At 35.6% G+C, this 15,133-nt stretch overlaps 1 protein-coding gene across 1 annotated transcript; it reads left to right on the forward strand.

Moving 5' to 3' along the window:
* Positions 1-1,781: 1,781 nt before the first annotated feature.
* On the forward strand, positions 1,782-4,495 carry LOC118057886 (beta-amylase 1, chloroplastic-like). Its single transcript, XM_035070617.2, has 4 exons — positions 1,782-2,526; positions 2,658-2,868; positions 3,256-3,366; positions 3,454-4,495. The coding sequence occupies exons 1-4, from the start codon at positions 1,907-1,909 to the stop codon at positions 4,255-4,257; spliced, it is 1,746 nt and encodes a 581-aa protein (XP_034926508.1). The 5' UTR covers positions 1,782-1,906; the 3' UTR covers positions 4,258-4,495.
* The last annotated feature ends 10,638 nt before the right edge of the window (positions 4,496-15,133 follow it).

Genomic DNA, 15,133 nt, shown 5'->3' on the forward strand with positions numbered 1-15,133 from the left:
TTCCATGGCGAAAAGAGAGATAAAAAAAGAGAGGCGAAAGAGATAAGGTTGTGTCAGAGTAGAGAAAGGAAGAGAAGTCAGAACTCCCATGCACCAAACTACCAACTGCTGTGATCCTTTCTTGTTGTGATTGTGAAAGGGGGCTGTAATATTGTGCAGGGAGAGGGAATCAGAGGAGGAAATATATGTGGGATTATTGGATTTTCTCTGCCTCTTTCTTCTTTTCGGTCCATGTGATGTTAATGGACATGCAGAATCAAATAAGATTTGAGAGAAATTAACAAAGGGAAGCTGTCTGCGTGTCTGGATGGGACGACCCCTGCTTTTGCAGCGATCTTTGACTTATTTGTAGTCACAAAGTCCCCGATCCCATCCCACCACCGACGAAACAAATCAAAACCCAACTCTACTAACAGAGGATGGAGAGTGTGGCGGCGGCGGCGGCGGCTCACAAGCTGGAGCTATACCTTGAGGCATGCATGGTGGCTTTCCTAAACTTGGAGAAATCTCCATTCTAACATCAGCAGTTCTCGAATGTCTTTTAAGGACTACTACATGTAAAACAGACTCCCAACAACAAATTACTTAAAAATGGATCTTGATTCATTCTTAAAAAATGGATCTTGATTCATTGGTCTTCATCGAAGATTTCAATGAAAAGATGCTAAAAACTTGGATTGAAAGATACATCCTTTACTTTACCTTCAATGGAGCCCCGCACTCCAGTTTGATGGGGATTTGCATAGTCATCTTTGTATATCTACCCAGTAAGCGTTTGTGCTTTTACTATTCTTATGCTCATATTACACCTTAATGTACTATCCATAGGACAATTAGGGCAAAGATTGTATACAAGCATAGTTTTGCTAACTTCGTTTAGAATTGCGTTATTTAAAAAAAAAATGGATTTTTTTTTAATGATTTGAGGTCCAATCTTAGAATTTGAGGCCTTCTGGGAGCCCTATGCTTGTGTTTATGACCTTATTAACCCCCTTCTCGTTAATGGAGGTCCCATGAAGCAGCTCCCTCTTTATCAAACAATGAAGGCAGCTGAAACAAGTGACGAAGGCCACATTCTGGAACGCTCCTGGTCCGAACACGTACCTTAACAGGCAAGGTTTATATCTGGACACTACTCGCCGACACCCTCCTTCCACATGCCATGTGTCACCCACAAAATATCCTTTCGTCGACGTCGAAGCAGCCGTAGTAAACGAAAGGACAAAAAACAAGATTAAAGAGTTCTTTAATATTGATTATTTTTTATTATTTTTTATTTGAAGATATCTTAAAATAATATATTTTTTAATTTTTTAAAATTTATTTTTAATATTACCACATTAAAATAATTTTAAAATATTTAAAATAATAATTAATTTACAATTAAAAAACTATTTTTTTTAAATAAAAACAAAAATAGCCATGCTGCTGCTATATGATACAGAAACCGCCATGTATATGGGGAGGGGCACGTGACTAGTCACGTTCCTTTCCGCCTCCCCATTCCCTTCACCGCTCCTTGAAAAATAAAAAACGGGAAAAAAACACTCAAAAAAGTGAAAAACCGTGCTGTCATCCTGAACTTTCCACGCTCATTCGCATCCTACCGTCCATCCTCACGTGCACAAGAGAAATCGTAGCCGTTGCCTTCCATCGCGCCTCTCTTACCGCCACGTGCTAAGATGGACACGTGCCTTTTCGTTTACTGTACAGCGACATGGATTAAAAAAAAAAAAATCTTATCTTCCCAGTCTATATAAATGAATTCGCCATCCCTCTCTTCCTTCATTTCCTGCATCATTCAAATTTCAACAGCTCTCGTGTAGTGACGTAGAAGAAAAGAAAAGGGAAAAGAAAACGAAAGAGGAAGGAAATTTCTCTCCGTGTGATTTGTACAGAAACGGCAATGAACATAACACATCAGATCGGAGCTTTAGCCGGAACACCAATCCAAGCAGAATCAATAATCAACACTGAAACGACCGCAACAGCCAGCGCAGCGGCGGTGTGGAAAACTCCAACACCAAACATCCGATGCAAAATCACAAAACCAGACACCGCCGAGCAAAAATCACAACCAACAAGCCCTTGTAGGTCTCCAGTACTAGGCGCCAGCAACGGCATCCGTCCGGATCTATCAGTGGCATGCCGAGCATTCGCAACAGAAACAATGGACTTGGTGAGTTTTGACGAGACAACAGAACAAGAGAAGACGTATAAAGAGGTGAACACGGTGAAGGAGAAAGGAGTGCCAGTTTACGTGATGATGCCGTTGGATAGTGTGACGACGGGTAACACAGTGAATAGAAGGAAAGCGATGAATGCAAGTTTACAGGCGTTGAAGAGCGCAGGCGTGGAAGGGGTGATGATGGATGTCTGGTGGGGATTAGTGGAGAGAGATACGCCTGGTGTGTATAATTGGGGAGGGTATACCGAACTCTTAGAAATGGCTAAACGACATGGTCTTAAGGTTCAGGCTGTGATGTCGTTTCATCAGTGTGGCGGCAACGTTGGTGATTCTTGCACGTATGTTTTTTTTTTTTTTTTTTTCGTTCTTATTTTCCCTTTTTTGTTACTTGGTATGGGTTGGGTGAAACAGTCAAAGTTGAAAGTAATTTGTGATGGAAATGTGAATTGTATTAAAATATTGGATGCAGGGTTCCATTGCCCAAGTGGGTTGCGGAGGAGGTTCATAAAGATCAAGATCTAGCATACACTGATCAGTGGGGGAGGAGGAATTATGAGTATGTATCACTTGGGTGCGATAGCATTCCAGTTCTCAAGGGGAGGACACCTGTGCAATGTTACTCTGATTTTATGCGGGCCTTTAGGGACAACTTCAAACACCTTCTTGGTGACACCATTGTGGTAATTACTTGCTTATCCATTGCTATTTGTTTTTTTTTTCTTTGAATTAGATAGAATTCATATATGTGTTACAAATATTTTGGTTGAATATGTTTAGATGATTCTGTCCCATTACAACTTTCAACTTTTGAGTGTAATCTGTCTATAGATACTTTGTAATTGGGCTGCATCTTTGCATAATTATGAATGCAGTTTGTATTGTCATTACCCTGTATATTACGACCCTTTTTATACTCCAATAATTGGTTCTAGCGGTTTGATGTCTTTGCTTGAATAATTTGTCATCGTTGGTGATGAATTGGTAAATTTTTTTAACAAATCAGAGCAAGCTGTCATACGTATTGAAAGAGTTTGTTGACTAAACTATTTAGAATTTGTTCTTTTCAGGAAATGCAAGTGGGAATGGGTCCAGCAGGTGAGCTCCGCTATCCTTCGTACCCGGAGCAGAATGGAACTTGGAGATTTCCTGGAATCGGAGCCTTCCAATGTTATGATAAGGTATTCACTTTCTTTTTTACTTTTAAGCGATTAAACCACCAACTTGTAATCTTCTGGTTCTTACTTGGTATACGTAACATGATGCAGTATATGTTGAGTAGCTTGAAAGCAGCGGCGGAAGCTGCTGGTAAGCCAGAATGGGGCAGCACAGGCCCTACTGATGCTGGTGAGTACAACAACTGGCCGGAAGACACCCAGTTTTTCAAAAAAGATGGTGGTGGCTGGACCTGTCCCTATGGTGAATTCTTCCTCTCTTGGTACTCACAGATACTCTTAGACCACGCCGAGAGAATATTGTCGTCAGCGAAGTCTATCTTTGAGAATACTGGCGTAAAGATCTCAGTGAAGATTGCAGGAATTCATTGGCACTATGGAACCCGGTCTCATGCCCCAGAGCTCACAGCAGGATATTATAACACGAGAAACAGAGATGGTTACCTTCCTATTGCTCAAATGTTAGCTCGGTATGGTGCTATATTCAATTTCACTTGCATAGAAATGCGTGACCATGAACAGCCACAGGATGCCCTTTGTGCCCCCGAGAAGCTCGTGAGACAAGTGGCTTTAGCAACGCGGGAAGCAGAGGTTCCTCTTGCCGGGGAAAATGCACTGCCACGATATGATGAGAACGCACATGAGCAAATTTTGCAGGCGTCATCATTGAATATTGATGGAAACTCAAACAGGGAGATGTGTGCTTTTACGTACTTGAGAATGAACCCTCACTTATTTCAACCAGATAACTGGAGACGCTTCGTGGGATTTGTGAAGAAGATGAATGAAGTGAAGAGTCCTGACCGGTGTTTGGAGCAGGTTGAGAGGGAAGCGGGGCATTTTGTGCATGTAAGTCGACCTTTAGTACAGGAGCCGTCTGGGGCTCATATGCACTAGGATTCGGAGGGCTACTTGTAACAAATCACAGGAACAGCAGCCCTAGTCCCTGCTCTAGCCATGGCTGCTTTTCATATGCGATGGCTATAGAGGTGCTCCCAGCACCAAAGCACTAGGGAATTTGCTAATGTAATGTGCAATATTGGACATGCATCATGTCCAATACCAACTTGCACTTCTTCTCATAAAAGCAATGACATTATATATATGTATCGCAATCATTTCCTTTTTTGATAAATTATCACGCCTTAATTTTAGTTTGTGATTAATTAAACATTTAATAAGTTGATTTATATTAAATATATATGCTGTTTTTGTAACTGTGAAGCCGAATGGTTCTTGGGGCTCTGCTAATGATATGACCGTTTCTTATTCATAAATCCCACCTCTCCGCTAGAATTTGAACATGAGATATGTCATAAGGACGTCTCAAGTAAGTAAACGTGCATGCCAAGCACCCATCCAAAGCGTGAAGATGCGTACTTCTCTCTTCATAGAGTACCACATGGATCTACTGACCAGGCAAATTAGCGGAGTTCCTCAAATTCTACTTCAAAAGCAGGAAAACTCGAGCTAAAAGAATTCCCAGCTCCTCTTCCTAACTCCTCTGTCACTCTTTCTCTGCACTCATGAGCCTAGAACGTATACAAGAGCAGTGATACATTTCAAATCCATATTAGAAAAGCTCGATGAGGTCCTGAAACATCCTTCTTAATTTTAGCAGCCCATTAAACTTATTCTTTTACGTAGAGGAGAGGTGAGGTTTGAGTGTTATCTTGATCCGATAGTTTTAAAGAGGGATAATATATCCCTTATATATTATTAAAAAGGAATAAATATATCTTAAAAAAAGTAGAGATAAAACTAGAGACTTAAAAACAACATAAATAAATGAAATCGTGTATCAAAATTGAATTTAGAAAAACATAAAGCTAAAAATGTCTAATTTTATAAATTAAAGGATTAAAATATACTTTTTAGGCCATCTTTAAAGACACCACCCATTTTCTACTCTTTTTTTTTTTTTTTAAGTTTTTCCCCTATGTTTCAATTTTATTTTTAACCAATAGAATTGATGTAATTGGGTGCTAATCTTGCAACTAATACACCGCTGAACAGTGTTTGAAACTATTGAAAACACCCTTGCGCTTTAGTATATTTAGTCATGGCTACAGCTGGTTCACTTACGTACGAACATAATCTTGTTTGCAAAATTTGGAGGAGGCTAAGGTAGAACAGTTGACTACCAGCATCCAGGATACCGCAAATACAACTAGAGACAGGACAGCAGTTGGTGCTCAGTCAACCTGGGATTCTGCTCAGCTATAATTCACACAAGTCAGTATATTGCTTGCTCTCTTGCACACGACACCTGTTCACGTTTCTTAGAACCAGCGACTGGTTCCCTTCTTTCAAAAGTTTGCTTTTCTGGAGTAATTAATCAGACATGTTTAGTACAATTTGATCTTTATTCTTGTTGTTTCCTTAGCTTATTGAAAGGAAACAGTTTGTTCTTTCTCTTTTTTCTCATTGATTTGTTGGCCACTATGCATGTGGGGGACGGGACTGATAAAAGATGTTCTGGAGTCTCAAGAACTTGCAAAAACGTAAGTCCGTGGTTATTGACTCCATAACAGATATGAATAGAGCCAAATTCATGTAGATGAACCTAGTAGGAATTGAGGCTTGGTTGAGTTGTTATTGATCTTCTGGCAACTATTGCATGAAGATGTACTATAAATGTTTTTGCTTAAACTACTGAAAATCATAGGAAAACCCAAGGAGAAGAATGTTTGGCTTCTGAGTGCAGCTGGCTTCTGTAATTTTTTTTTTACCAGCTTGTGAGCTTCTGTTTTACAGTGTATGGATCTCATGACAAGTTCTGTAGATTTAAAATTTCAAATGCTTTGGGGTACGTTTTACGATACCACCTGCAGTTCTAAGAAATTGCATGGATATTCTCCTCTCTGGATCCAAAACGATCACAAGAACTAAAATGTGCAACTGACTTAAACGACCCTTTGATGCATCTTATGGCTTGGTTTATTTGTCCAGATAATTGTCCATAAGGTTGTCGCATGTCATGTCTGACATAGATGAGAGGTATTTCAATTTTCTTAACTAAAAGAAAGCTCTATGAATTGTACTTCGTTTTCTTCTAGTACTTCTCGCAGTTTTTTCTTATCTTTTTCTTATTATTTTCAATCACTATTCTTTCTGAGCTTTTCTTGACGTTATATCTATAGGTTTAGTTAACGAGGCTCTTTATTTGTCTTGTTCAGTTCTTTCTATTTATGTCTCATTTGTTTTTACTTTGACGTTCATAAAAGAAAAACTCTTTTGTTCTTCAGGTAGGCTAATGATCATCTCATTGATTCGAAATGGCCATTGCATATACATATTTAATTTTTTCACCCATTGCATATCTGATAGAAGTTCCATGCCTTGCTTTTATATTTCCTGCATTTAAGCCACGCAAAAATGATGCATTGCTGGCTGTGTCATCCATAGCCATTGCATCTTGTACGTACGCCTGAGAAGTAATATCCGTGTGCTCATGATGCTTGAGAAAGCGTGAAACGTGTGTATGTGTCCAATATTGACACATGATGTATGTGTAAGTAGTGTAATTATAAAGACATGTCTTTACATGTTTTCTTGTTTTGTGTTAAAATAAGTTATATTGATTATGCTTTTGAGTTTATCTGGAACAACTAGTGGAAGTAGTGGAAGACCTATTCTATAGGAAATATCTATTTTATAGAAGTTCTATCTACGTCTTAGATAGTGGAGATTTTATTGTTATTCTGTTGCTATTTCCTTGCTACCATATAGCCTATTTAAAGGCTTACTATTGATTTATTCAATACATTAAGTGCATTAGTCTTCTATTTATTTTTATTTATGCAACAGTGGTATCAGAGCCACAAATAGAAGAGAAAGTGTAAGTCTAAAAAAAAAAAAAACAATGTCCACAAAATAGTCAACAATAGCAGCAACTTTCTTTTATTAACTGTTTTCTATTTTGCAAAAATAGAAATACGATGGCAGAGACAAATTTTGTGCAGGCAGCAATCCCTCGTTTTGATGGTCACTATGATCATTGGAGCATACTAATGGAGAATTTCTTACGATCAAAGGAGTACTAGCAGGTGGTCGATTCTGGGATAGCAGAACCAGAAACTGGGATCATTTAAATAGAAGCTCAACTGACTAAGCTGAGTAGCTTGAAATTAAAAGATTTAAAGGCAAAGAATTATTTATGTCAGGCCATTGATCGTTCTATCTTGGAAACAATTCTCAACAAAGATACTTCCAAGCAAATATGGGACTCTATGAAGAAGAAATATCAAGGCTCTTCAAGAGTAAAACATTCACAACTCCAAGCCCTCAGAAGAGATTTTGAGACTTTACAAATGAAGGATGGAGAATAAGTCACTAAATATTGTGCAAAGACCATGAGGATATCAAACAAAATACGGTTTCATGGTGAAAAAATGAATGATACGGTAATTGTTGAAAAGATTTTACATTTTTTATCATCAAAGTTTGATTATGTTGCTTGCTCTATCGAAGAATCTAAATATATAGAAGCTCTTTCTCTTGATGAACTTTAAAGCTCATTATTAGTACATGAGCAGAAGATGAAACGAAGCACAATCACAGAGGAGCATGCTTTGAAAGCTTCTACCTTTACTGAATCCTCACACATGAGAGGAAGAGGTAGAGGCAAAGGTTGGGGCAGAGGAAATCATGACAACAAAGATGGAGGCAGAGGAAGAGGACGTGAACAACCATTTGGCAGAACTAATTTGGAGTGCTACAGGTGTCACAAACTTGGTCATTATCAATCTGAATGCTATACCAAATTGCCTCATAACAAAGAAAAGTGGCAGAAATCAAACTTTACAGAGAACAAGGAAGAAGAAACTATGTTGATGGCATTCCATACGAAGGATAATATATGTGAACTAGATGTTTGGTACTTAGACACCGGCTGCGATAATCACATGTGTGGTAGTAAGTCTTTCTTCTTTCATCTAAATGAAGAATTTCATACTACTGTGAGTTTTGGTGATCATTCTAAACTTAATGTTATAGGCAAGGGTGATATTCAAATCAGAACAAAAAAATACAATTGAGACCATCTCAAATGTTTTTTATATTCATGATTTGAAAAGCAATTTACTTAGCTTGGGATAGCTACAAGAGAAGGGATACGTGACTACAATAAAAAATGGTGCTTATGAAATTTATGATCCTACAGACGTAAGTGATCAATCAGACCAACAACTACAACACTAGCAACATCGATAACGCCTGCAATCAGATCAGGAATTACCACAACTGTGTCTTAATGAAGATCAACCAGCTCAAGAGTGTTCACTATCTCAACGAAGCAGAAGAAGGCCAGCTTGGATGGAAGATTATGAGGTGAGTGGTGTTGTTCAATCTGGTGAACAATCTGATGATTTTTCCCATTATGCATTTTTATCAGATTGTGATCCTATCACATTTGAAGAAGCTGCTAAAGAGTCAAAATGGCAAAAAGCCATGGATAAGGAGATCATGTCAATTGAAAGAAACAATAGCTGGGAACTGACCAAACTTCTTGAAGGTAAAAAATCCATTGGTGTTAAATGGATTTACAAAACCAAGCTGAAGGAAGATGGCAGAGTAGACAAGTACAAAGCTCGACTTGTTGCAAAGGGGTACAAGCAAGAATTTGGTATTGATTACAAAGAGGTGTTTGCGCCAGTTGCAAGAATGGACACTATTCGGTTGGTATTATCACTTGTTATTCAGAATTCATGGCTTATATATCAATTTGACGTAAAGTCTACGTTCTTGTATGGAACATTGGAAGAGGAGGTGTATATTGATTAACCTCCTGGATATGTGAAACAAGGTCATGCGGATCATGTATACAAATTAAAGAAAGCACTATATGGACTGAAACAAACACCAAGAGCTTGGTACAGCCGTATAGATGCTTACTTTAAGAAGGAAGGTTTTCTTAAATGCCCTTATGAGCACACTCTATATGTTAAATCTGGAGTTGATAAGAAGGTGTTAGTTGTGTGCTTATATGTTGATGATCTCATTTATATGGGTAATGATATATCCATGTTTACTTAGTTTAAGAATTCTATGATGAAGGAATTTGATATGACAGATTTAGGGTTGATGCATTGTTTTTTAGGCATTGAAGTAGTGCAATCATCTGATGGTATATTTATCTCACAGAAAAAATATGTTATGGAGATTTTAGACAAGTTCAAAATGACGAATTGTAATTCGATTTCCACCCCAACTAATCTCAGCTTGAAACTCGTCAAAGATGGTGCAAGAGAGAAAGTGAATGCTACTCTTTATAAGCAAATAGTTGGGAGTCTTATGTATTTAACATCAACCAGGCCAAATATCATGTATGCTGCCAGATTAATCAGCAGATATATGGAGTGTCAAGCTGAAGCTCACCTCTTGGCTGCAAAAAGAATTTTTCGCTACTTGAAAGGCACTGCAGACTATGAAATCTTGTATAAAAGAGATAGCAATTCAACCATGATTGGTTTTTAAGATAGTGATTATACAAGATCTCTTGATGATAGAAAGAGTACTTCCGGATTGGTGTTCATGTTAAATTCCGGAGCTGTTTCATGGTCATCGAAAAAACAACAAATAGTAGCTTTATCAACCACTGAAGCTGAATTTATTGTTGTAGCATCAACTTCGAGTCAAACAATTTGGTTACGCAAGCTACTTGAGTTCTTACAAAACAAGCAGCAACAAGGTCCAACCTTAATCTATTGTGATAACATGTCCACCATAAAGCTTTCAAAGAATCCAGTACTTTATGGGAGAAGCAAACACATTGACGTCAGGTTTTATTTCTTACGTGATCTATGTAAGGAAGGTGTTATTGATCTAGTGTTCTGCAAGAGTGAAGATCAGATTGCAGATATATTAACTAAACCTCTTAAACCTACAATTTTTGTCAAGCTTCGAAATCTACTTGGACTGTGCTTTTTAAAAGATGTCATCAGAGAACGAGTAGCAGCTGTTAATTCCTAAACCAATATCTACAGTTATTAGTTTAAGGGAAGGTGTTAAAATAAGTTATATTGATTATGCTTTTGAGTTTATCTGGAATAAGTAGTGGAAGACCTATTCTATAGGAGATATCTATTCTATAGGAGTTTCATCCACGTCTTAGATAGTGGAGATTTTATTGTTATCCTATTGCTATCTCCTTGCTACTATACAACCTATTTAAAGGCTTACTATTGATTTATTCAATACATTGAGTGCATTAGTCTTCTATTTATTCCTATTTACGTAACATTTTGGACACTAAAAAACTGTGGTTAATGTCTGAGATGACCATGCTTGCGTTTGCAGAGAGTAAAAGATAGCTGGAGGGTTGTGAACAACAGAGACATTATACCACCTGCTCCTCGCTTGATGGGTTATTGCCATGTAGCTCAACCTATGTATCTAGCAACTAGAGTCCTAGAAGATGCTTCAGTGGGTTGCTTTCTTTGTAACTTTCCCCTTAACATCTGCATATGCATTTTATATATGCTACAGTGAACTTCATCTTCTATAATAAATAGACATTCTCTTTAAATTCAAGGTTTGCTATGGGATTGCAATTCCCGTCACTGGACCTACTTATTTCTCACCATCAAATTTACCATAGATAGACTATTTTGACTTTTTTAGTAACTTAACATCCCTTGTGTGCCTGATACTTTCTACAGCTTTACTATTGATGTCTGCTGACAGGCATTCATTTGAAAATTACACATGATTGCTTCACGCATGCAAGGGAAGTTGAGTTACTCCATTCCTTTGAAAACGACATTCATATGAAAGCTGAGTTGCGTATTTATTTTTCTTTATTATTGCGATTGTTCTCAAAATGACCTTATGCATCTGTACTATCAGGTCAAACTTTCATAAGTTAGCTCAAGTGGGATAAGTTAATTTGCATCTTTGTTAACTTTGATTAAATTTGTGGTTGGACTTGTCCTTCAACTCCTATTGTATTCTCCTCGTCACAATTGGTAAAAAAAAAAAAAAAAAAAGGTTAGGACTACTCTCTACCTAAACATCTAGAGTTCTTAATTATTATTTTTTATGATAATTATGAATAGAAATCTTCAACAAATTAACTTGAGAACCTCGATGATTTAAGTAAATCATGCAGGAGATGACATTTATATTTTTGGTTAAAAGTATTACCGGCTGTCCAATTTTACAGTATTGAGCATATCTCTTGATTCGACCATTAAATCGGACTAAAATGTTACAAGTAATCCACCGATATATGCTTTTACCATGAGTTAAATTTTCAGGTTAATTGGAGTTTAGAAAGGCCTTATAAAAATACCAACAAGCTTGAATTGGATAGAAAAGGGCATATATATAATTATAAGAGGTAAAATGGTCATTCGGGCTCACTGGAGTAAAAAAAAAAATCTTTTTTAAAAGGATGTTATAGCTGAAAACCCAGAAGCCATGAAAATGGCTTGTAAAGCCTTCATCTTTTCCTATGACTTTGAGAGAATCAACTATGATTGAGAGTTTTAGGTGAAAATGAGTTTGTCTTTGAGAGAAAACACATCAAGCATAGATAACTTGAAAGTCGTATCTCCACTTTACACCTTTGGATTGGGTTTTTCTTTGGATATGTTGTTCTTTACTATGTTCAATGCATTTTAACCGTAGGGATGTGCAATATCAGGCTCTGTGTGAGAGATATAATCGATGGAACATTTCTAGAGAAAACATATTTTTTGCACAAACATATGCTAGACCCAGCTCTTAGGTCTGGCAGGTGTTGTCATGCTCAATAGCTTAGCCTGGTGTGCTACCAAGCAAGTGAGGTGGGTTTGACTTGTGTTTCTTGGAAGCGTCAAACCTGGGGATTTTTTTCATTACAGCCTGAGCATTTGCTACACCCATAGATTCAAACATAATACTTGAATTTAACATCGTCAATTCTATATATTTTTATATAAAATCTTAAAGGATTTATTTGTTAAGAAATATGCTTAATTAAACAAGCCTATACTCCGCCAACATTATTAAGTGTATTAAAGTTTTTCATGACTCGCATTGTCTCTATATTTTAGCTTAATGAAATGAGTGGAATACAAACCATAACACAACTTAAAATATCACAAAGATAAAATTACATTTCAGTTCCTCCTCTCAATAAAAAAACAAGACTCGTGAGCTATAAATACACCATGAGACCTCCATAACAAAAGGTTCATAATCTTCATTCTCTACTGCATATACATTTTTAGATCATCTCTCTATAGAATACTCTTATATTTTATCTTACAAGCCACATTGGTGTACCAAGCACCAAATATAAGCTATCAACCACCTTGACTAAAAAAAAAATAAGATTGTTAAAACCTATTAATTAACTGATTATCCAATTTGAAAGCATTGTTCCTAGGCTTAATTAATTTTTGGGACATCATCACTATTGAAAAATATTGGATTGTAGAATGATTCAATCGTGCATATTCGTCACTATACAATTCAACTAAACACGCCTTTAGAATATGGAAACAAAAATGAAGAATTTTCCAGAAAATATTTGCTTATCTGTATAAATCACAAGTGCATATTATAATGACACTAAATAATTATATTATGAAAAAATCACGAGAATATATCACATTTATAGGCTCTAGCTATTAACTAGTTGTTATGTCCGCACGTTGCCACGGGCTTATATCATGTTTGTGTATTATCATGGATTTCTTAAAAAATTTTAAAAAAATTATATGGAGAAACACTATTGTAATACACAATGTTTTCAAGAAAAAATAAACTACAAAACTAAATTCTCAATCAGCTTAATATTTAAAAAATAAAATAAACAAAGATAATTTTGAAAAAAAAATCATAAAAAAAGAAAAGAAAAAAAAATCATGTAGGGAAACACTGCAACAATCTATAGTATTTTGTGAGGAAATATACAATTATAATTCTTAACCAACTCAATATAAAAAGAATTAAAATCAATATAGATAATTTTGGAAAAAATTATAAAAAAAAATGAAAGGAAAACACTGTAGCAATCTATAGTGTTTCATGAGAAAATCCACAGTTGTAATTTTCAACCATCTCAATATTAAAACAATAAAATCGATAAAGATAATTTTAAAAAAAAAGTATAACAAAAAAATCATGTAGGGAAACACTTTCGCAATCAACGGTGTTTCAAAGCAAAAAAAAATAAAAATAAAATAAAGAAACAAACATATGGGAAAAGCTAAAGCTAAATTCTCAAAGCTCAATATTAAAAAAAATCAATTCAACAAAGATAATTTTAAAAAAAAAAACACGTGGAGAAATATTGTATCAAAACAAAAACCATGTGAGGAGAAATATTATAGTAATCCACAATATGTTTTTATAAAAAAAAATACAAAGCTAAATTCTTAATCAGCTCAATATAAAAAATAATCTGAAAATTACCATTTTATAAAAAAATCATAAAAAGAATATGAAAAGAAAAGGCATGGGAAAAGTTTAAGAGGCATGAGGTAGTAATCCACAATATTTTTTTTTTAAATGATAGAGTTAAATTCTCAACCAGTTCAATATTAGAAAAACAAATCATCAAAAATAATTTTAAAAAAATATATATAATTTTTTTAAAAAAAAAAAAGTCAATCATGAGAAAAGAAAAAAAATAAAACATGTAAAAAAAATATTAGTATAATAAAAATTAAAAGCGTGGAAAAAATCTAAAAGATATGGGGAAAGTTACAATGCTTTCCCATGCAGAATCTAGCGTGTTTACCATTTTACCACCAAAACATCTTGAAATATTAGTATAATGGAAATAAAAAGAGAAAGTCTAAAAGGCATAGGAAAAGCTAAAGCTACGATATTTTCTCACATCTTTTAGAATATTGTTAATATGTCTTCTTTTAACGCCACCCATGTTTTTCTTATCATTTTCATGGACTTTAAGCCAGGATCTAATAAATCTTGCAAACCCAATCTTTAAAAACAAATACAAAAAACAAAAATAGGCTTGTTACTGCACCCTCTCTTTTATTTTTCAGTTCAACAACGTCCTGTTTTTTTTTTTTTTTCGTCATCACGTAAATTTTAAGTATTTGTCGTGACAGCCGTTTAGAATTGCGTTATTTAAAAAAAAAATGGATTTTTTTTAAATGATTTGAAGTCCAATCTTAGAATTTGAGGCCTTCTGGGCGCCCTTTGCTTGTGCTTATGATCTTATTAACCTTTTTTTTTTTTTTTTTTTTTAGATTTGAGGAAACCTTACCTTCTAGAAAACGCACTTTGTGGGTCTAGGTGAATGAGTAAAACCCTGGCTGTTCCAGACTCTTACAAGAGATGCACATCCTGACTCGAACTCGAGACCTACTATGCAGATTAAATCCTTTGCTACTATGCTACGCTCCCTGTGGACTTTGCCACTTTATGACCTTATTAACCCCCTTCTCTTTAATGGAGGTCCCATGAAGCAGCTCCCTCTTTATCAAACAATGAAGGCAGCTGAAAAAAGTGACGAAGGCCAAATTCTGGAATGCTCCTGGTCCGAACACGTACCTTAACAGGCAAGGTTTATATCTGGACACTACTCGCCGACACCCTCCTTCCACATGCCATGTGTCACCCACAAAATATCCTTTCGTCGACGTCGAAGCAGCCGTAGAAAACAAAAGGACAAAAAAACAAGATTAAAGAGTTGTTTAATATTGTGATTTTGATTATTTTTTAATATTTTTTATTTAAAGATATGTTAAAATAATATTTTTTTAATTTTTTAAAATTTATTTTTAATATCAACATATTAAAATAATTTTAAAAT

Source organism: Populus alba, chromosome 8, assembly GCF_005239225.2.
Source record: "Populus alba chromosome 8, ASM523922v2, whole genome shotgun sequence".
NCBI lineage: Eukaryota > Viridiplantae > Streptophyta > Magnoliopsida > Malpighiales > Salicaceae > Populus > Populus alba.